This window comes from Chiloscyllium plagiosum, chromosome 6, assembly GCF_004010195.1.
Source record: "Chiloscyllium plagiosum isolate BGI_BamShark_2017 chromosome 6, ASM401019v2, whole genome shotgun sequence".
In the NCBI taxonomy this organism is placed as follows: Eukaryota; Metazoa; Chordata; class Chondrichthyes; order Orectolobiformes; family Hemiscylliidae; genus Chiloscyllium; species Chiloscyllium plagiosum.
This window is the reverse complement of record NC_057715.1, coordinates 63,353,426-63,376,034: the sequence shown is the minus strand read 5'-3', so window position 1 is coordinate 63,376,034 and position 22,609 is coordinate 63,353,426. Positions and strand designations below refer to the sequence as shown.

The following is a 22,609-nucleotide window of genomic DNA, read 5'->3' as shown; positions in this document are numbered from 1 at the left end:
CAATGTGCTGGACTACTGTCATGTATCCCCCTTTTGACACATAGTCCTTAGAATTGGCATAGAATGGAAATAATGATGGTGGTAGACAGGGTTTACCATTGGGGCCACACCATACTCCTTCCCTCACACTGCATCCTGCTTTCATCCACTCACGCTTTTCTTCCTGTGTGGTCTGTGACTGTAACTCCCGTATATCTGCTGTTGGAGTACAATTTTTTGTCATGTACATGTCAAACTGATCACTTATTGGCTGCTGAGCTGCCGTCCTTGCCACTGAGTCTGCCCTTGCATTACCTCGAGAAATAGAATCATTATTTTTTGTGTGGGCTTCACACTTACACACAGCGATTGATTTAGGCAATAGGGCCGCTTCCAGGAGGTCAGAAATCAAGCCACGGTGTGGGATGGGCTTTCCGGTGGAGGTCAAGAAGCCCCTGCATTTCCACAGGGTTCCAAAATCATGTACAACCCCGAATGCGTATCTGCTATTGGTGTAAATATTCACTGTCTTTCCCTCAGCCAATTTACAGGCCTCAGTCAAGGCAATCAGCTCCGCTGCTTGTGCTGACAGATGAGAAGGGAGTGATCCCACTTTGACTATCTCGTCGGTAGTCACTACAGCATACCCAACACAATTCTAGCCTGTCTCCTTGCTCCTGAATGCTGACCATCCACAAAAAACTCCATATCTGGATTGCTGAAGTGGTGAATCCTGCAAATCTGGTCTAGGGCTGCAAATTTCATTAGTTACAGCAACACAGTCATGTGGGTCTCCATCTCCTTCTGTGGGGAGAAGGCTAGCAGGGTTAAGGACGTTACATCACTTTATTGTAATGTTAGGCATCTCCAAGAGCACAGTATTATATCTGAGCCAACACCCTGCTGACATGTGTGCGGTCTTTTGCTCTGAAAGCAGTAAGGATACTGCATGTGGGACCAGTAGGGTTAATTCACCACAGCCAACTATATCCCTGGATGCTACAACAGCCTTTTCAGCTGCAGCCACGGCTCACAGACTTTTAGGCAATCCTGCCGCTACGGGGTCTAGTTTAGCCGAAAAATATGCTACTGGCCTCAACTTTCCCCCATGATCCTGTAACAGCACAGATGTCATGCAGCCACACTTCTCATCTACCATTTGTACAAAAGGCTTGTTTGGATTCAGAATCCACAGTGTAGGTGTAGTTTGGAGCGCCTTTTTAAATTCATCAAAGGCACTCTCGGCCTCTGGGATCCACTGCAAAGGACTCTGGTTCTGCAACCCTTTGCCATGGGCTATGTCACTTAGGGGCGCCTCAATGGTTGCGTTATGTGGGATAAAAATTCTACAGTAAGAGCACATGCCCAAAAAAGGATAGTGTTCGTTTCTTCATGTGAAGCTTTGGAATTTGCTGGATTACTTGAACTCTGTTTTGACCAATGGCCTTCCCTTGTTCAACTATTAAGTGTCCTAAGAACTTCACCTGTTGTTGCACAAATTGTAGCTTTGCGAGACTAGCTTTGTGCCCTTCCCTCACTAAATGGCAGAGCAACGCAAGGGTATCATTCTCACATTGTTCCTCTGTCAATGCTGCTATTAAGCAATCATCTACATACTGCAGAAGCTCCAGACTCCTGCGTAGAGCCTCATTATATATGGTGGGGGACACACAGTAACCTTGACAAAGTCGTGTGAAGGTATATGGTTTCCCTTTGAATGAAATAGCGAACCAGAATTGATATCTGGGTGTACCGGTACACTAAGGAAGGCATTTGCTAAATCCACAACAGAGAAACCTGTCGCTGGACACCTTCGCCAGTGACATGTGAGGAAAAGAGCTTTCCACATCAAAAAGATAGGGTCTACTTGCCGCCACAGATACTTTAGATAAGTTCACACTGACTGCACATCTGTGATCACTCCAATAGAATTCGCACAATAACAACTGATCTGGTTTAACCAATCTCCTGAACCAATCATTCTCATATGATTCGTCAGGGTCATCGCGGTGTATGTGTGCTGTGCAGTGCAGCATGTCCACAGCAAGAAAATCGGTGTTAATAGGATTAACATGGTTACTTGCTGTTGTGGTTCTGTTCGCCGAGCTGGGAATTTGTGTTGCAGACATTTCGTCTCCTGTCTAGGTGACATCCTCAGTGCTTGGGAGCCTCCTGTGAAGCGCTTCTGTGATCTTTCCTCCGGCATTTATAGTGATTTGTACCTGCCGCTTCTGGTCGTCAATTCCAGCTGTCCGCTGCAGTGGCCGGTATATTGGGTCCAGGTCGATGTGCTTATTGATTGAATTTGTGGACAGCTGGAACTGACAACCGGAAGCGGCAGATACAAATCACTATAAATGCCGGAGGAAACATCACAGAAGCGCTTCACAGGAGGCTCCCAAGCACTGAGGATGTCACCTAGACAGGGGACGAAACGTCTGCAACACAAATTCCCAGCTCGGCGAACAGAACCACAACAATGAGCACCCAAGCTACAAATCTTCTCCCAAATTTTGAATGGTTACTTGCTTCCAGGGTGAGTGAATCGCACACTGAACTTATCGCTCTCTGGCTTAATCGCCACTCATAGACATACATTAGGGGTTGTGGGTTGTATTTTATAGCCTGCACTGGTAAATCTTCCCTTTGAATTACCTGCAAGCTGGTCGGGGTACTGAGCAAATCCAACCCAAGTCTCCCTATGAGATCCCGACCCATCAGATTTAAAGAACAGAATTCCGATAGCATGAATGAGAATTGGAATGTCTCCCCATTACTAGTTTCACACAATAGGGGTGCGGAAAATCTCTCTCATACCACGACTCCTGATGCACCCATTGTGTTCAGGAACCTTCCACTCATCTTTATTGGCGTTGATTGTCTAAACTGGCTTAATTTAAGGGCTGAATATGTTGTCCCTGTATCTACCAAAAAGGTAACTGGTGTACCTTCATATAACATAGAGGTAGGCATCGGCTTATATGCATCATTGTTATATTGAATATATAGTCCACATTTCGCAATCTTAGTGCTCAATATGGGGGTGGGACTTTTTTCAGTGCCTGTAAGGTTAGTAGAAGAGATTAGCATAAGCAAGTCTTCGTTGCCAAGCATAATGGAAAGAGGCTTACCTGTACCTTGAATTTCTCTGCAGCAGCCATTTGAGCTTGCTGAGATAAATCATGAATCTTCACTTCGCCAAAAACAATATAGTTATCTGATGCCGGACTTTTGAAGACATCTGGTTTGTGATGACAAACAAAATGTTTTTAGATTTTCTTATTGTGGCTCTGGTTATCCCAGTAACCTGGAGAAGCCCTAGTTTTGACATTGCTTTCCGTGCTTTCTATTCACTTCTGCTCTCTTTTGCTTTGCTGACTGGTTCTTCACCTATCCTGGATGAGCCCCCAAGTTTACTGTCGTGGAAATTAAATTGACTCGATTCAACTGCTAGCAAGAGCAAAGAAAAAATTTTACATTTAACCCGTTGCATAAGGAACCAATACATTTGGCAAAAATGCCTCATGTAAGGGCAATGAATAAAATTCACATATTCCTTTTATACCATTCTTATCACACCCTCAAGGACAAGGGCTAGAAAACAATAGAGTTCTTATTTTTTCATTTCCTTGCCATGGACATAACTGTCTTTATGTTTTCCTTAGCTTCTTTGCTGAATTCGACTGCTCGCAAGGCCAGGATGAATGTTTACAAAGTTCAGAGTTAAAAAATGTGGTGCTGGAAAAACACAGCAGGCCAGGCAGCATCCAAGGAGCAGGAGAATTGACGTTTCGGGCATAAGCCCTTCTTCAGGAATTTCCTGAAGAAGGGCTTATGCCCGAAACGTCGAATCTCCTGCTCCTCGGATGCTGCCTGGCCTGCTGTGTTTTTCCAGCACCACATTTTTCAACTCTGGTACTCCAGCATCTGCAGTCCTCACTTTCTCCCTGTTTACAAAGTTCAGCAAAGACAAGCTGTCTCCTCGACTGCAGAATTCAGCAAAGCATTAGATTTAGCGAAGCATTCTCTTTCAGATTTCACAGTAAATGTTAATTCTGTTAATTTTCCATTGCAAACAGCAATTTGGCTATTACCCAATAAATGGTGGAACTTCCACCAACAGTGATCTGTCTTCTGATGTATCCAGGGTTGTTCTCTAGAGTATGCAAAGTTGTTCTCTAGAGTTCTGCTAAACAGGGAGTTCTGGTGTTGATTCTTACACAAATTTTCATTTCTCAGGTCTATGAGGAAATATATTGATGATTCTTAAAGTCCTTTCTATGTTCCCTGTTACTTTTGGCCTTAACTATCTGTTTGAAGGCACAGCTTTCCTGCGATTAACTCCTTAAATTCTGCAAGATAATCCTTGTCCTTTGTGGGAATAAAGCATCCAGTTTACCATGCAGCTGTCATTGTAATCTCCACTCCTGTTTTGCCAGACATGGTTAATTGTTTTCAATTCCTGTTTATGTTTGTCCTTGTCTTTTTAACTTATTCAAAACAGTTATTGCTATTCTTTCCCCCTGTGTAACACTTTATCTTTAGTTAATTCAGTAAATCCATAAACAGTTATTGAAGTTCTGAAGATTATAATATCACAGCTCTTCCTGCCAAAAATGAACAATTTCACACTTTCCCATAATACGTTCATAAATTTGCCAGACCTTTGCCTGCTTACTTAAGAAATTGTACCTTCTTGTAGCCTCCTTGTAACTTCTTGAGAACCTATTTTTCTACATTTCTTTCAGTTGTCAATAAATTTGGTAACCATCCTTTCACTGCCTTTATCAAAGTCATTTAAGTCAACTATAAACAATTGAGTTTCTAGCCTACTTTATGCCTACTTTCTGTTAGACAGCCAATCTCTATAGTTGGCAATATGCTACCTCTACATAATGAGCTTTGTTTGCTGCAGTAATCTTAGAGAGTTCACTTTATTAAATGATTTCTGGAAAGAACAGTACAATCCACTGTTTCCCCTTTATCCATATCATATGTTACCTCTTTAAAGAACTTTAATAGATTGATCAAACATGTTGTGCTTCATAAACCAATGTTGACTATACTTGATTACCCCAATCTAATCTAATAATCAAATTTTCCCTATGACAGATGTTAAGAAAATTGGCCGATAGTTTCTTGCTTTCTGTTTCCCTTAGTTTTGGAATAAAAGTGTTACATTGCTATCTTCTGATCTAATTGGGCATTTCCTGAATCAAGGGAAATTTGAAAAATTAATACCAAAACAAAAGTACCTCACCACCATTTCTTTTAAGATCCCAGGATGAAATCCATCAGGACCCAAGCGCTTGTCAGCTTACAACTCCAACCATTTACTTTGCATTGTTTCTCTAGTAATGATGATTTTTCTGAGTTTCTCCATCCCTACCCGACTAACTCCTGCTTCTTGGATGCAAATAATATCCTTTATAGTGAAGACTATACAAAATATCTGTTAAATTCATCTGCTACCTCATATTTTCATTAATAATTCTCCAAATTCATTTTCTATAGGATGACCATACACCTTCATTAATGCTTTTACTTTTTAAATACTTATGTGAACTCCTATTATCTGGTTTGTGATTCTGGCTAGCTTTCTCTCCTACTCGAATTTCCCCTCCTTATTAATATTTTGATAATTTTTAAACTTTTTTTTATCTTCTATCCAATCTTCTGATTTGCAGCCTGTCTTTACACAAGTATATTCTTTGTCTTTCAGTTTGGTACCATCTTTAACATTTCTAGTTAAGCACAGATAATGGGTGTTAGTGAGTTTTGAGAAGATTTGTAGCTTAGGTTGAGGTTCTGAATGTAGGTTTGCTCGCTGAGCTTCCGGGCCATGCCGCCAACGCTTCATCCGGAGGATCACTGATGATGTTACCTATAATGCTGATGAAACATTTGAAAATGAACCTTCCAGCTCAGCAAGCAAACCTACATCTAGATAATGGTTCTTTCCATTAGAATTTTTCTTGCTGTTTGACATGTACCGTATATACTCAAGCAATAGTCAATCTCATGCAAAAGTCAACCCCCTATTTTTAACTATATAACCTGGAATTTTCCATATATCTTGTGTAAAAGTCGACAATAGTTCTTCACATATAACAGATCAACGTTTATGAGTCAGTGTGCTGGTTGGTCACGTGCTGCTCCAGCTTTCCCATCTGCTGATTGTTCCGCTCTGCTCCTGGTCTTCCAGTCCACTGGTTGTTGTATTCTGCTCTGGGTTTTCAGAATTACCATCATTTTTTTTCCCTTACTCATTTAGAGATAAATTGGGCTTCTGCTAATGATACAGTACGAATTTTGAAGGGCATGAATTCAGCCTCTCAAAAATAGTATCCATGTAACAGTTGACCCCATAAATTTAACCTTAAAAAGTAGACAAAAAATTCAACTATTATTCAAGTATGTACGATATCTACTCTATGTATCTTGAAATATCTCCTTAAATGTCTGCCATTTCCACTGACCTTTTCTTTAACCTAATTTGCTAATTCACTTTAGCCAGCTCTGCTTTCATGCCCTCATAACTGCCCATATTAAATGTAAAAAAACATCTTGGACTAATTCCTCTCTCCCTTGAAGTGAATACAATATTCAATCCTATTAGAACTGCTGCTATCTAGGGACCTTTCCTGTGAGACAACTAATTAATTATATCTTGTTGCACGATATGAGGCCTAGTATATGCTTCTCATGTCCAGAGCCTGCTGTTATAAGAAACTATCCGTAAAATCTCAAGGAGTATCTTGCTTCCAAAGTCTGAGGGCTGACTTCCATACACTTCATTCTATCTTCTCCTGTACCATGGCCCCACCAATGATCAAGCTGTTATTTCCAGGATTATGACTGTATATTCTCTTGTGGAGATCTTCCCTCCCCAGATTCCTTCCTCATAATCTCCTGATCCCACTTTGCTCTCTTCTACCTTCCCAAAATCCACAAACAGGACTATCCTGACAGAATCAGCATTTCAGCCCATTCCTGCCACATTCAACTTAACTTCTTCCTGGTCTGACTCTATTTTTCTCTTCCCTTGTCCAGTCTCTTTCCACTTGCACTATTCTTCAGATGCTTAACCTTGGTTCCACACTTTTCATTTTCCTTCTCCTCTCCTCACCATGGATGTGCAACCATGCTACATGTCCATTCCCCATCGTCCTCCTTCCCTTGGCAGTGCTTATCCTGACTTTATTCATTCCCGTAGTAGTTTGCTTCTATGAACCTGTGTTCTAGGCTATCCATGCACCTCTTTTCTTTTTAAATCAATTATATAGATTAAAATCTCCCATGATTATGACCATTTTCTGACAAGCAGTGTATTGTTTCCTTGATTATTGATCTGTCTGCTGATGGAAATAAGTCCTTTATATCCATTCTGACCAAACGCTGAGAATCTTTTACCCTGTACAATTCCCTCAGCCTCCTCTGTTCTTTGAAAACAACCCAGCTCATGAAATCTTGTCTGAGGGCTGACATTCCCCATTCCAAGCACCATTCTGCAAATTTTCTTTACATCCAAATACAACACTATTGTCACATTTACCAATACTTTTCATATTCGTAGTATCAACAACTGAGCTGTTGAGTTTTCAGTTGCAATATAAGATTTATGAGCTGAAACTAAATAAGGATCAAAGTGACATCAGGAGTTATTTTGGATCCTGACCTGTATTTGAAGCCAGGCTAATAAATCTCATTCCCCTAAATCTGCAAATATATTATATTTAAATTGTTGCATTTAGCTCAATTTAGCCTTAACTTACAGGACTAAATAAGTGTAGCAGAAATATCCTTTTATAAGTAGACCAGATGAAGTCTCAAAAACAAGGCCATAACTATCACACAAACATGTAAACATGTGCTGGGCAGGAGTAGGCAGGAGTAGGCCCTTGAGCCAGCTCTGTCATTCAATAAAATCATAGCTGATCTGATTGTAGTCTTAAACCGACATTCCTGTCAACCCCTGAAACCTTTTCATCCTTTTGTTAAACAAGAATCTATCCATATCTTCCTTAGAGTTGGTAGCACATGTAGCTGAGTACACCACTGCCACATCTCCACAGCTGGCCAAGGAAAACTGTTGGAGACCAAGCATTTGCTCAATGCCAAGCTGATGAGGACCACATGGTATTGGCCAATATTGTGACAATGTACAAAGTACAATGTACAAAGAGACACAGGAGCAGTAGGCAGGTTTCTCGAAGACTCTTGGGAGTCTTAATGCCATGCTGGCTCTAGCCTGGTGTGTATGGCTGTCTCCAGGGGCAGGTTGGCAGCAGAATTATGTCATTGCCAGAGATGTACTCCAAGCCTTTAACTGTGTGCTCAGCATCAGTCATGAGGCAGCAGGAGGACTAAGGACCTCAACATAATTTCAGGAGCTCTTTCCTCTTAAGGAGACAAAGTAGGACCAGTATGTGGTATCCCCACGTACATACATCCAGAGGTTTACTGTCAGGATGTTACAAAGGTGCTCAGCCCCTCAATCTTGCCTGTGACCCCCAATTCTGTGGTGATCCTGCATCTGGCCAGGATGTCCTCAGATTGTTGGGGCCCTTTAGCTACAAATATCCCTAGGGTTGTCCACCTACCTACCTACTATAGCACAGATGTCTTCCACCCCAGCTGCAGATGCCAAGGGAAGGGAAAGGTGAAAGGGAACATTCAGAGGCACACAGCTGTTACAGATGAAACTTCATTGCACATAGAAGGTTACACTTGCAAGTACATTGACACTTTCAATCATCACCTGTCTGATCGACTGTCATTTTATCTGGAGCTACAAGACAGAAAGTTCAGAAGCTACCTTTACTAAGCACCATACAAGGTTACAACCCTATCAGAAGAATTGCTACTCTTTCCCTGAGGTCCATTTTGATATTGCATGTTGCCATTGTTGAATGTAGGAGCATCGGATATTTGCAAGCTTTCAATCAGTAGAACATGTCAACCTTTATTAAATAAGAGGAAAGACAAAGAAAGAGCAAACTTACAAAATTGCACATCATTTTGGGATGAAACAGAGGCTGTTTAAACATCAACAACTTTATAGTCAGTTAATGCCTTTAAGCAATTCAGATTTATTGTAAGTGGCTGTCAATTTTACACTACTGTATCATTGGCAAAGGCAATATTTCTTCCAAGCAATGTCTTCATCCTTTTTCTTGATCTCTGAGCTTTCAGGATTCATCACATCTCTTTTGCCTGCTCCTGTGTTCAGAGCACTGCATGCAAGGATAATGCAGGAAACTCTATATGTCTGGAGTGTACTGCAAGGCCCTCCAGACAGATCAAAGCATCAGAAAATCATCCTGAGGTGATCTATTGCCATGTCCAAAATGGGGTAAGAATGTGTTGCATTGTATCTACACTTGGCCTCCATTAGGAGGTGGTTAACAGAGTCAACAACCATGTTTGAGGAGGTACCTCTGTAAACTGTCACCCTCTACAGCCTCCTTCTGCTTCCCTCCTGAACCTACTCTGCATCCTGAGGAAACCTTCTGCTGGGACTTCTTCCTGTGACAGCCTTTTGGCTGGAGTTACGGCTGGTTCTGGGCTTGCTGAATCCTTTGTTCCTCCTTAGTTTCTGTGGGCCTTTACTGAACTGTGACCACAGTGATGATAATCACTGACCATCTGCTGTGGTTGGTTCCATTGGGGTTGGCTTCAATGACTCTCTGTGGGGGATATTAGAAACAAAACAGATCCTAAGTAATGTAAACAAGCAGCAGTCACAGCATTCACAGACATGAGCATTTATCAGAGTTCTCAACATAATAGGGCCTGGAGGCCCTCAACAGGAGAGCCATGGAAAGCGTGTACATAATGGACATTGTCGAGATGTGTGCACCACAAGCCAATTTGCATAAATATAGGATGAGATTATAAATGTGGTGGGATTATTGATACCTTTCCCCCAACCACTACATTGTCCAAGAAAGGCTATTTGATTATAACAGCATGTTCTAATCAATTTACAGTTGATTGTAAGAGGTTGTGCCTTTGTACAGTCATTGAAACCTTGGAATGTGTTTGGGAATTGTCAACCTCAGGTGAAAATTTAAAAGTTGCCCATGATCACTTTTGCTTCACAGAGATGATGAGGGTTAATTTATCATGATCAATGACAGTGTCAGGATTGCTGATGGCCAGGTTTTTATAATCTATATTGTTGATCAGTGCATGTGCTGCACATGCAGAATTTTGTGATTGTGGATGTCTGTATTCTCAACTCTGTACATGCCTGATTAATACAATTATCCTTTCAAGGGCTTTATATTGCCCTCAACTACAGCCTGCCACCATAGGTAAAGCAAAACAAAGTTTCTCTGCCCACTCTGGCTCTGCTAACAACTATCGTTTCTCTCTTCTTGTTCAGTGAAGAATCAGGTGAAAATGGAAGGCTTTCTAGTTTGCGTTTGGGAGAGTGATTTGCAGACTCTGTCTGTTAGTCTAGATGAGCTACGTGTCCCTAGCAGATTTGTGTCTTCCCATGCTCCAACACAACTCTATTATTTAACAATTCATCTCCTCATTTACCCACTGAGCCCCAGGCCTACTGTATAATAATGTGATCTTCTGTCTCCCCCATTGAAGCCAAGATGGTGGTGAATATGAATGATATCCTTCCTAAATTACCCTATGCCTTATTGGCTTTCTTTATCTAGAATTGACCCTGCTTTCGGTGATTAATATAGAATCCCGACAATGTGGAAGCGGGCCATTTAATCCATCAAGTCCACACCAACGGCATCCCACTCAGTCCCATTCCTACTTCCCAATCCCTGTAACACAGGATTTCCCATGGCTAATCCACCCAGACTGCAGATGCCTGGACACTATGGGCAATTTACCATGGCCAATCTACTTAACTTGCATATCTTTGGATTGTGGAAAGAAACTGAAGCACCCAGAGGATGCCCACACAAACATGGGGAGAATATGCAAACTCCACAGAGACAGTCGCCTGACTGTAGTTTCAAACCGAGATCGTTGGCACTGTGAAGCAGCTGTGCTAACCAATGAGACTGTGCCACCACTCTGTAATCCAGCATATTAGCTCAAAATCCCACACTTGACTTCCCCAACACAGCACTGTCTTTGATAACCCTTGTTAATGTTTAGAAGATAAGCTCTTAGGACTCTCCATGGCCCACATACAAATTGACTTAGAAGAACAACCCATCTGAGGATAGGCCAGATCCCTGATTGGTATCTGTACAGCTTCCTGACTGATTAGTGTTAATTGAGATCAGAACATGGTGAACTATGGCAGGACCCATTGAATGGCCATAATCTTTATTAATTGAACTCAAAACCACTCCCCTTTGATTTGCAGAATTGGCCATTTGGTTGAAGCATATACAATGTGTTTGCAGCCAAATGCTGATATATTATGGTGCTGCATATCAAAGCGCTACTCCCTTGACTGGTCAATGCTGGTAAACTGTACTCTATCTGGCTGTGTCCCAGTTCTGAAAGGCAAGGCAAGACAAGACAGATCTACTGTGAGCCTTCAAGTTCTGAGTGAAGTAGTAATGCACTAAAAGACAAGGCAGAGATGCTGCGAGCATTCAAGTACGCACAAAAGTGAGTGAGCTTTAAGAAATAACTTAGGAATGCACCATATTCTGATGTATGACTGTCCCTTTGTGCAAAGTTGCCTGATAGCAATATGGCAATGCAAGGTGTTGGTGAACACCAAAGTGCTGAACTTCTAAGAAGTTCTAAGCTGTATTACAAATTAATCTGAGATGTATGATGATGCTTGTTGAAGCTGGTGCCAGCTTCTATGAATAGAGAGGCAGGTGGTTGTTATCCATGTAGTGTGCCTGAGATACTGAGCAATGCTGATCAGGAATGAAACCCATAGGAAATGTCATCGAGCTGCAGCCTCTCTGACATTCAAGTCAGGAATTGGTGGCGTATACCCAATTAGATTAGATTATTTTATAGTGTGGAAACAGGCTCTTCAGCCCAACAAGTCCACACCGACCCGCCGAAGCACAACCCACCCATACCCCTACAATTACCCCTTACCTAACACTACGGACAATTTAGCATGGCCAATTCACCTAACCTGCACATCTTTGGACTTTGGGAGGAAACCGGAGCACCCGGAGGAAACCCACGCAGACACAGGGAGAATGTGCAAACTCCACACAGTCAGTCGCCTGAGGTGGGAATTGAACCCGAGTTCAGGCGCTGTGAGGCAGCAGTGCTAACCACTGTGCCACCGTGCCGCCCTTGGAATCTTGGAAATATCTTGCCAATATCTTGGAAAATAGCAATCTGCATATAAATAAGATGAGTTTGGTAATAATGAGGTGTTAATGGCTGCAAATTGGCTCCCCACTGCTCACTAGTGAGATTCTCATCTAGCCCATGAAATCTTAAGGGGGGAATCTGACTTTTTTTTTCTTGACCGCAAGAATGCCACATTGCTCAGACACTGGGAAAATTCTGCCTTGAGTTTCATCTGATGGATTGTCATTAACTTGGTTCATATTGTTTCTCTGTCCCGAAGTGATGCCTGGTCTGTTGAGTATTTCCAGCATTTTCTGCTTCTACTTCTTAACTATCCTGAACCATTCTGAAATCTGAATGCAATTACAAAAAGATTCATTTTCGATTTCTAATGTATTTAATGTAATTGTGAAGGTTTTTTTATCTTTTTAAAAATATGATATATTTTTCAAAACCAAGGATTTATGTTAACTTTCATAGACTCCCTACTGTTTGGAAAAAGGCCATTCACCGTTACCAACCTCAGTTATATTGTCAACAGAATTAATTTATAGTGTCTAGTAACTAGTAAACTTCATTTGAGGGCCTGGCTGCTGGATGTTTGCTTGTGTATTAAGACCTTTCAGTGGAATTCCATTCCCAGATTGTAACCATAAAATATTTTGAGAACTTTTATCTTAGATTACCTACAGTGTGGAAACAGGCCCTTCAGCCCAAACCAACCCTCCAAAGGGTAACCCACAGAGACCCATTTCCCTCTGATTAATGCACCTAACCCTGTGAGCAATTTAACATGGCCAATTCACCTGGCCTGCACATCTTTGAAGTATGGGAGGAAACCGGAGCACCTGAAGAAACCCACAATGTACAAACTCCACACAGATAGTCACCTGAGGCTGGAATTGAACCTGGGGCCCTGGTGCTGTGAGGTAGCAGTGCTAACCGCTGTGCCATTGTGCTACCCTGCAATGAGAATGCTCTGCTACTCAAGCAGTTCATTAAATTCTATTCCCATTCCAATAACCTTCTAAACACCCTTGGACTAAGTGTCAAACTCAAATAGATGGTATCCTCCAGAAGTACTAGAATCAGAATTTTGACCTTATATGGTTTCTATGAAATTGAAACTAATCCTCAGCATTACAAAAGTAATAACAATCCCAGCTGGATACAACTGTTGGAAGGAGATAAGGCTTAATTTGTAACCTATGCTTTCTTACAGTAATCCAATGCAACAGACTCAAGGCACAGCTTTAGGTCATTACAGTGATGAAGCAAACAGTTCCAGTGAGTCAGAAAGCAGTTCAGAATCTGACTCTGAGGTTGGAATTTGCTCAAATGACACCAGTAGCACAATACCTTCACATGTCACTACTTCTGAGGTAGGAAAATATTTCTAAATACCATATGGTGTGAAAGGCAACAAATAATACCATAGGATCAAAAGAGTGACAAGTGCTACACCATTTTTTTCTTTAAACTAAAAATATATTTCAGTTACTGTCAATGCAATGAGATATTTAAACCCAATTAACCTTTCAGAGGTTTATAAAATCATGAGGGGTTTAGATAAGTGGATGGCAGGTGTCTTTTCCCTAGGGTAGAGGATTTCAAGACGAGGGGGCATGTTTTTAAGGTGAGAAGAGAAAGATTTATAAAGGTCGTGGGGGCAATTTTTTTTACACAGAGTGGTTCATGTGCGGAACAAGCTTCCAGAGGAAGTGGTGAATGCAGGTACAGTTAGAAAAATGAAGACATTTAAATAAGTGCATAAATAAAAAATGTTTGGGGCAATATGGAACAAGCGCAGGTAGGTGGGACTAGCTTAGTTTGGGATTATGGTCAGCATGGTTTGGACTGAAGGGTCTGTTTCCATGCTGTATGACTCTATTACTCTATAATTAACCATTACAATATATTCCCATATCTTTATTTACCAAACTTGCATTCAGCAATAGTGTATAACAACAGGCAGTTGATCTAATCTTATAGAATGGCTAAAGTGCATTAAATGATTTATTTCATACTGGTATTGTAGTTGAATTATCGTAATGTACATTGCCATTGGGAATTTGTTCCAAGCTAATTTTAGAGATTTTACCTAACTATGCTGATTATCACAGTGTTAAGATCGAACAATTCATTTATACAAGTTTTCCTAACCAATACTATTATGTAATACTTTCAGTTAATTATAGGCTCAATCTCACAACAATAATTAACTTACATAAAGAATTTATTGTTTTGAAAGATTGTATTAAATTTGCTCTTGTTTCCAGTTGGGCCAGACCTCAAATAGCAAGTGGCAACTTAACAAATGGTTAAACAAAGTGAACACAGAGAAAAATGACACCACCACTGTGAGCAAAAATGGCAAGTATGGGCTCAGCAACTATCAGTTGCAACAGAATGAGAACCAAAACAGGGTGAAAACTCCTTTACTCTGTCAAACAGATTTCAAAGACCAAGAAAATCAAACTCTTAATGGAAAAAAACAAAGGCCTAGAATGGCTCACAAAACTGTACGTGGTGAACAAATGTTATTGACTGATAATGAATCTGCCTCTGAAAGAAAGGTATTGGGCAAAGAGCAGTCCAAGAAGATAGTGAAAATGTCAATTGAAGATGATCTCAGTTTGCTGAACTCAGAGAACCAAAGAATGATGTGTAATGAAGGAGGAAGCCAAGACTTAAGTACATTTAAACAGGACAAAATCAAACCCACTTCCAACAAAACAGGGTCAAAAAGAGAACTGGAGACAATGAAGCACAGGGAACTTGATAAAAATGTATCTAAATCTACAGAATTTGTTGGCGCTGAATGTTTATCATCCTCAACCTCATCAGACTCAAGACTGGATTCTGACAATAAAGTGTGTCTTCAAACCAAATATCCACCAACTCCTGCTTCACAAGACAACCACAAAGTTCATGATTGCAGCAACACTCTCAGCCGAGTCAGGAGCTGTAGTGCTGTCAACTCTGTTACTGGGACTATTAATGAATCAAACAATGACTCAGAAGGGCAATTGTTTGCTTTAGTTCCTTTTGGTCGAAATGAACAACTTTCATCTTTAAAAGACAATGGAGACAATGAGGAACTCAAGTCTCTCTGGGTAAAAATAGACTTGAAACTTTTATCAAGAATTCCTGGACAGTTATCCAAAGAGTCGCTAACCCAAAAAAATGTTGCTGAGGGAATTTGCAACATCAGTGTCAATAAAGGTAGTAGTTCTTCAAGGGAGAAACTATCAACAAGATCAGTAAGAAAACGCAAGGTATGTCCATGCCTAATTATTTATAAATGAGAGAAAAAAAAAATCATTTGATGTGTAGCTTGTAATCTGCTAGTGGATAAAGGAGGCAGAAATGGTGTGAAGCCCATCTTTCTCAACACAAAACAGTCAAAATAGAAAATTTCAGAAATTCCTATGAGCCCCCTTTCAAAGTAATTTACTTACAACAACAAGGAGGCTCATTTCACTCAATTAACCAACTATGCAGCAAATCGTAAGTTATCCAGAATGCTTCTTTCCCCAATAACTCACTCTGATGCATGGAACTATATTTGGACGGAGTGCTCAGCAAACTTGCAGGATGTGTTTATTTTAGGAAAATAATATAATCAGTTTTCCTCTTAATTGATATAACAATCATTGTCCTATTGTTTACTTGCCTTAGTTCCATTTATCAACATAGCCCTCTGGATATACTTTGACTTCCACATAGTTTACCTAATTCAGACAGAGTACTGGGCGCCGTTAAATAAAATAAAGTTCTTGAGTCAGGATAGCAGGTAATACAATAAATCATATATCTATTTTAAAACTTTTATAAAGAGTTCTTTTTTATCATTGGCAATGTTGGCACTTGTCTTTAGACGTTGATTTGATATGATTGTGCAACTTTTATTGTGAGATGACAGTCAAACGGAGGGTAGAGCAGGTAAGAATATCACATTTTCTGATGAAAGACATCAGCAAACCATTTATATATTTCTCACATTTTGACAGTTTCATGGTCATTTTTACAAATACCAATTTTTAATTTTTTAAAAAATTTGCCACAGTGGCATTTAAACTATTGTTCTACTGGATCGTTAGTCCCAGCCTCTGAATGGCTAATCCAGTAAGTCTATATATAACAAGATATAAGGAGAAGCTAAGGAGGGGTGACTTATAGCTTAGTTGAAAACATATGTTTTGGGGAGATTTATAAAGAGAGTTCTTGGGATGAGAGTTATAAAGCACAGGGCTTTTGCCAACAATTACGCACCAAAATGAGGAACAATGTTTGAATATTTCTGTAAGATGCTTCAAGTTCTGTCATTGACAGCGCCATGATTTGGAGCATCACCTTCTCTGTCAGGTTTAATGGATGAAAATGTGACTGCGCCATCTGGTTTTATTTTGATCCCTACCATGATGAGTCACTACATTCTTCAGGGGAAAGGCCAGAATGCCAATGACGATGTTACATTTTGTTTGGCTGATATGCTTGCCATAGGCAAGTAGCTGGAGACATGTAGAGGTTGCAGCATTGGGTTTCAGGTGACATCTTTGGAAGGTGTGTGAAAGTGAGGTGCAGTTTGTGAATGTCAGGCAATACCTCTTGAGTGCTAGATGAATGTGTGATAATTTGACAATGTGTGAATGTCTTAAAAGGAGCAGAATTATTCAAATGTGTCCAGGACAGCTTTTTAAGCAGGTTCATAATTTTTTTTTACTTTATTCATTCACGGGATGAGGGTGTCACTGGCTAGGTAGCATTTATTGCCCATCCCTAATTGCCTAGACTGGTGTCAAGAATCAACGAGGTAAAAACAATGACTGCAGATGCTGGAAACCAGATTCTGGATCAGTGGTGCTGGAAGAGCACAGCAGTTCAGGCAGCATCCGAGGACAGGCAAAATCCGAGGACAGGCAAAATCGACGTTTCGGGCAAAAGCCCTTCATCAGGAATAAAGGCAGAGAGCCTGAAGCGTGGAGAGATAAGCTATAGGAGGGTGGGCCTCAGATGCTGCCTGAACTGCTGTGCTCTTCCAGCACCACTGATCCAGAATCTGGTGTTAAGAATCAACTACATTGCTTTGGGTCTGGAGTCAAATGTAGGCTAGACCAGGTAAGGATGGCAGTTTCCTTCCCTGAAGGACATTAATGAACCAGATGGGTTTTTCTGACAATCAGCAATGTATTTATGGTCATCACTAGATTCTTAATTCCAGATTTTTACTGAATTCAAATTCTACCATCTGCCATTGTGGGATTTGAGTTCAGATCCCCAGAATGTTACCTGGATTAACAGTCTAGCAATAATGCCACTAAACTATCACCTCCCACCATACATCCTAGAAAACAGGGTCAGGTACTGGACATAATTTTTGAGAATGAAGCTAATGAAGCAATGGAGAATGTGACAGAGGGGGAGCATTTTGACAATAATTACAATAATTCTGGAAGGTTTAAGGCAATAGGGACAAGATGGACTGTAATTAAGAGTTCTTAATTGTGGTAAGACTGATTTTAAGGTGAACATTTTCCAGCTTTGGTGTCTTAGATGCATCGTTGATCCATGATGTTGCTAGGACCCCATCAACCAGCATTGACAACATAATATCATTGGTTATTGATAGCTTCACAAATCTAGGTTCCACAATCACCAGCAATCTATTATCTGATGCTGAAATCAATTAGTGCATTTGAAAAGCTGCAAGAGTCATGTATAAGCTGAGTCAGAGACTGTGGCACAACAACAACCTGACCAAAGACTCCAAACCGTGATTCTACCACGTCTGGGACCTTTGTGCAGTCTGCTGCGATAGCAAGACCTGGACAACATTTTCAAGGCAGGAGAAAAGATGAACAGTTTCCAGTTTTGGTGTCTCAGTTACACCTTTGGTATATCTTGGCAATATAAGGTCGTCAGTTCCAATGTCCTGAAGTATGCTACTTCTATCAGCACACTCACCACTATGAGCCAACAATGTCAGCAAAAGTTTGACCATGTTCATCAGAATGTTGGACATCATACCCCCAAGGACCTGTACGTGAAATAGCCACTGGGTCAAAATTTGCTCATTGTCCATATCTATACGACAAGGAGTCGAAAAGTGTGGTGCTGGAAAAGCACAGCAGGTCAGGCAGCATCCAAGGAGAAGGAGAATCGATGTTTCGAGCATAAGTCCTTTATCAGGAAAGTGGGGGATGGTGGGGAGGCACTAAGAGATAAATAGGGAGGTGGGAGTGGGGCTGGGGGGAGGTAGCTGGGAAGGCAATAGGCAGATTTGGGTGGGGGATGATAGTGATAGATCAGAAGGGAGGGTGGAGCAGATAGGTGGAAGGAAGATGGACAGGTAGGACAGTTCAAGAGGGTGGTGCCGAGTTGGAGAGTTGGATATGGGATGAGGTGGGGGGAAGTGACATGAGGAAAGTGGTGAAATCAACATTGATGCTGTGTGGTTGGAGGGTCTCAAGGCAGAAGATGAGGAGTTCTTCCTCCAGGCGTCGGGTGGTTTGGATTTGGCGGTGGTGGAGGCCCAGGACTTGCATGTCTTTGGCGGAGAGGGAGTTGAAGTAGTTGGTTGGCCACAGGGTGGTGGGGTTGTTTGAGCATGTGTTCCAGAGATGTTTCTCCAGTATCTGCAGTCCTCACTTTTTCCTACAGTACAAAGACTCAAGTAAGATATAAGGCTGATATTTCATGCCCTCGATGGATATGTTCCCAGTCTGGGAGCACATGGAATAACATAGCTGACTAGGCTACCATTTTCCTAGTCACCTCCAAGCTAACTCCCATGATCCAGTGGGTTGACAGGTGTTGAAATTAGCAACCAACATCTAAGTACATCATTTAAAGGCTCATTGTTAAAACCTCAATTTACCCCAATAGCTCATTGCCCATGCCAAAGAATGGCTGGCATGGACAATTAGATACAAATGGACAGACCACTTTCAAGGATCTACCTGAACAAAGGCAGAAGTTGGGGGAGGGGGGGGGTGTGAAGGGGGGCTCCTGGGCTGGTGCTCTGCATGCATTAATGGTCTCCCCCAAGAATGGCATTCCCAACTCCTTCTTCTGCACCATTTACCTGACAGTTGTCTTCAGTTTCAATTTATATTACCAGTCCATTGCCCATAGTATTGCATACAGAGTTGAGACCAAATATGGTCTTCAGGTCAATTGGAATTAAAGGAAGGATTGGGGACAACTGTGGCAATGGAGCTGAGAAAAGGACAAATATCTGAGAATGAGGTGATAAGTGATTAGATAGAACTGCATTTGACATCCAGACTGTTAAGCTATCTGCCTGTTATCAAGTGTTGGATGAGTTAACATTTCCTCCACCTGAGGATTAAGAAGATCTAAATAATGTTTTGCAACCTCTGTCAAAATGTTGCACATCATGCCATTAATTCTCTCACCCTCTCTGACTACTTGCTCTTGTTTGACTTGATTGTGCCCAACCTTAACTGTTCTTTTTGATGCAGAGCTGAGCTTCAAAGCATATATGTCTCATACATTACCAAAATAATTTATTTCCACCACAAAATTGCTTGTTAAAGGAGAATCCTTTTTTTTATTAGTGATTCATTCAATAAGTTTCTTAAAGGTGCAGAATATTAAAATGTATGGAATTATCAGGCCAATCAGTTAGACCAGATTGTCCAAATGGAAATAAAAACCTGAAGAGACTGGATGGGTTATGTCCTCCATTTTGGTACTTCAGTATTTTCTCTGTGAAGTAGTAATGAAATATTTGGTATTTAATTACAAGCTTCTGTAATAACTTCTTCCATTGTGTATTTTTGCAGTGTGAAAACAGAAATGCTGACAAGAAAAGTAAAAAGAACCATTTTAACAACAAACATTTTATTATGGGACTACCCTCTACTGACAACTATTCTGCATCAAATCAAAAAGCTATTGTTATCAATGAGTAGGTGTTGTTATGTGACCTTATCATCATTTATATTGTTAAACAGGAGCCAACTATTCTTAATTCTCAACAGAGGTAATATTTGATTAAGGGAAAATCCTGCATACTAAAATTCCTTGACTTTTCTGAGGAAATAATGTTGGACATCCACAGTGGAAATAATTAAAATACAGTGTACCTATGCTCCCAGAAAAGCAATCAACAATTCATTGTTGCCTAGGAGATAAACAATTGAAAAAGGCTCTGCAAGTTAATCAAAGGGAGAGGTAGACTGAATGTGTGTGATCTGTTTCAAGCAGGTAATATTGAGTTTAGAATAATCTGGGTGCAGAATAAGAAAAATCGCTTTCATATTTCATTTGAAATTCTGGGTAAAGGCATCAAGAGTTAAAACCTATATTAACTGAATGACTCCTAACAGTAAACAGAACTTCTATGGATAGACAAGGTGAGAAGAAAAAGAGAGAGAGTTTTAGACACAAAATTCCAGAGATAAAGAATACGAGAGCTAGGAGTGTTTTCACTTAAAGTGGCTACACTTAAACACTAATGATGCCTATGTTAAGTGAGATGTCTGTAACCACGAGGAGAAAGTGAGGTCTGCAGATGCTGGAGATCAGAGCTGAAAATGTGTTGCTGAAAAAGCGCAGCAGGTCAGGCAGCATCCAGGGAACAGGAGAATCGATGATTCGGGCATAAGCCCTTCTTCGTGTCTGTAACCATGGAATGTTAGAGAAGATTTTAAGGGAGAATCTTGCCAGAAATAAGCAGAAGGCCCAAGAGTTCTCGACCCTTACATAAATCTTTGACTCAGTACTCAGACCAATTGGTTAATCGTCAAATTTCTGACACATTCTAAACCTGCTGGGGCAGTGAGTCAAATATGGTCAGATATTCTCAGCTAGGCTATCAGCTAGGCAAATCTGTTGGACTATAAACTGGTGTTGTGTGATTTTTAACTTTGTACACCCCTAGTCCAACACCGGCATCTCCAAATCCTGAGAAGTTCAGCTCACTTGGATTCCTGCAGTTAAGAAGAGATTTAAATTTTCTTTTGTCAACCCACAGAATTTCAAACAAGCTCTGGTTGAAAGCATTGTTCTTGATTTTGCAACCAGGATATTCTAAATTTTAAAAAGCTTTTGAAATCGAATCAGACATACAATCTACATCCCCGTACAATTAACTTCTTGATGGCCCAAATCTATTGTTCATTTCCCAGTCAGCAATGAATATTGTCGAAATGGGTGTGGAATGAAAATTGAGCGAGGACATTCAGCTTACAGTCTAAGTATCTCCATTCGTTGAAGTGGTATTTTTAATATCTTTTACACAACTACCAATAAAATTGGTAGTTATTAGTGTTCATGATATTTGATGTTTGAATAGTAAAATTATTTTCATTTAATTCATGAACTTTGGAGCCTCAATCCATTAGTAAATATCTGAGATCTCGAATTTAAGACAAAATGAAACTGGTCTATAACGAGATCACAGCGATAGATTTATGAACAGAATTGGACAGCATTCCTTCAGCTTACAGTTTTTTTGGTGGTCATCATAACTACAATATGATATTACATTCTAAGGTCTGAACCATACAATTTTATGGCTATGTACAAATTGCATCAAGTTCTTAAAATCCTCACAAGGCTCAGCAAATTTTCTTATCGTCTCTTACCAAACATGCATCATTAACCATCTATCCCACCCTACGGGGCCCTCACATCCAATTCTAATATTAATATTCTGAATACTAATAAGGTAAATTGTGGTATTAACAGGATGTTTCATGAATAATCTCCCTGAATTGGCAACTCCCTGCTGCCTAGTGAGATACTCTTTACATAACTGGCAAATGTATAAAAGATGCAGTGGTTGCTCCAGATGTCAAAATAGGCCTTGCTAGCCGCCTTGTGCATTTCTCCTGCAATTCTATCCATAGCCCATGTCGTTCCAACCCCTATGGGTCCCATGCAAGCTATCTTGGAGGTTTCTGCAATACCTTTATTATATTCCAGTAAATATTCTCATTGTTATTTCCATTCATTTGAGAGGAAGACCTCAACCAATAGAAACTTCATCTCTCCCATCTCTCAATGCAACCCTGACTGATGAGTTCTTTATAGAGTGAGGAAGCAGTGCTCCTCAAACTAAAAATGTTATCTGCCCCTGACAACACTTCTCTGAGAATAATTTTCAGTATTGTTTCTGAAGAAGCATAATCGCCTCTCTCCTCCCAGCGTGTCCTCACTCCTTGTATGAAATGTGCAGAAATAAAAAATACTAACATTTTCGTAAAGAGAAGAACAAAATATACTTTCATAAGCTGTACCAATAGGTTTAAGCGCTTGCAATAGATTTCCCACTCTTTCCTCCTCAGAAACTGTCAGAAAATGGCCCAATACACGCTAAGTGTATACAAGTGCAGCACTT

The 22,609-nt window shown here is 40.6% G+C and overlaps 1 protein-coding gene across 3 annotated transcripts in view; it reads left to right on the top strand.

The window, feature by feature from the left end:
* The window catches only part of aff3 (AF4/FMR2 family, member 3), a 95,499-nt gene that overhangs the window by 31,283 nt on the left and 41,607 nt on the right, over positions 1-22,609 (top strand). For all 3 annotated transcript variants that reach the window (XM_043691690.1, XM_043691689.1, XM_043691692.1), the window contains 3 exons: positions 13,460-13,619; positions 14,517-15,515; positions 20,049-20,173. In XM_043691690.1, the coding sequence (XP_043547625.1) occupies positions 13,460-13,619; positions 14,517-15,515; positions 20,049-20,173 (1,284 nt within the window). The remainder of the gene's footprint in view (positions 1-13,459; positions 13,620-14,516; positions 15,516-20,048; positions 20,174-22,609) is intronic.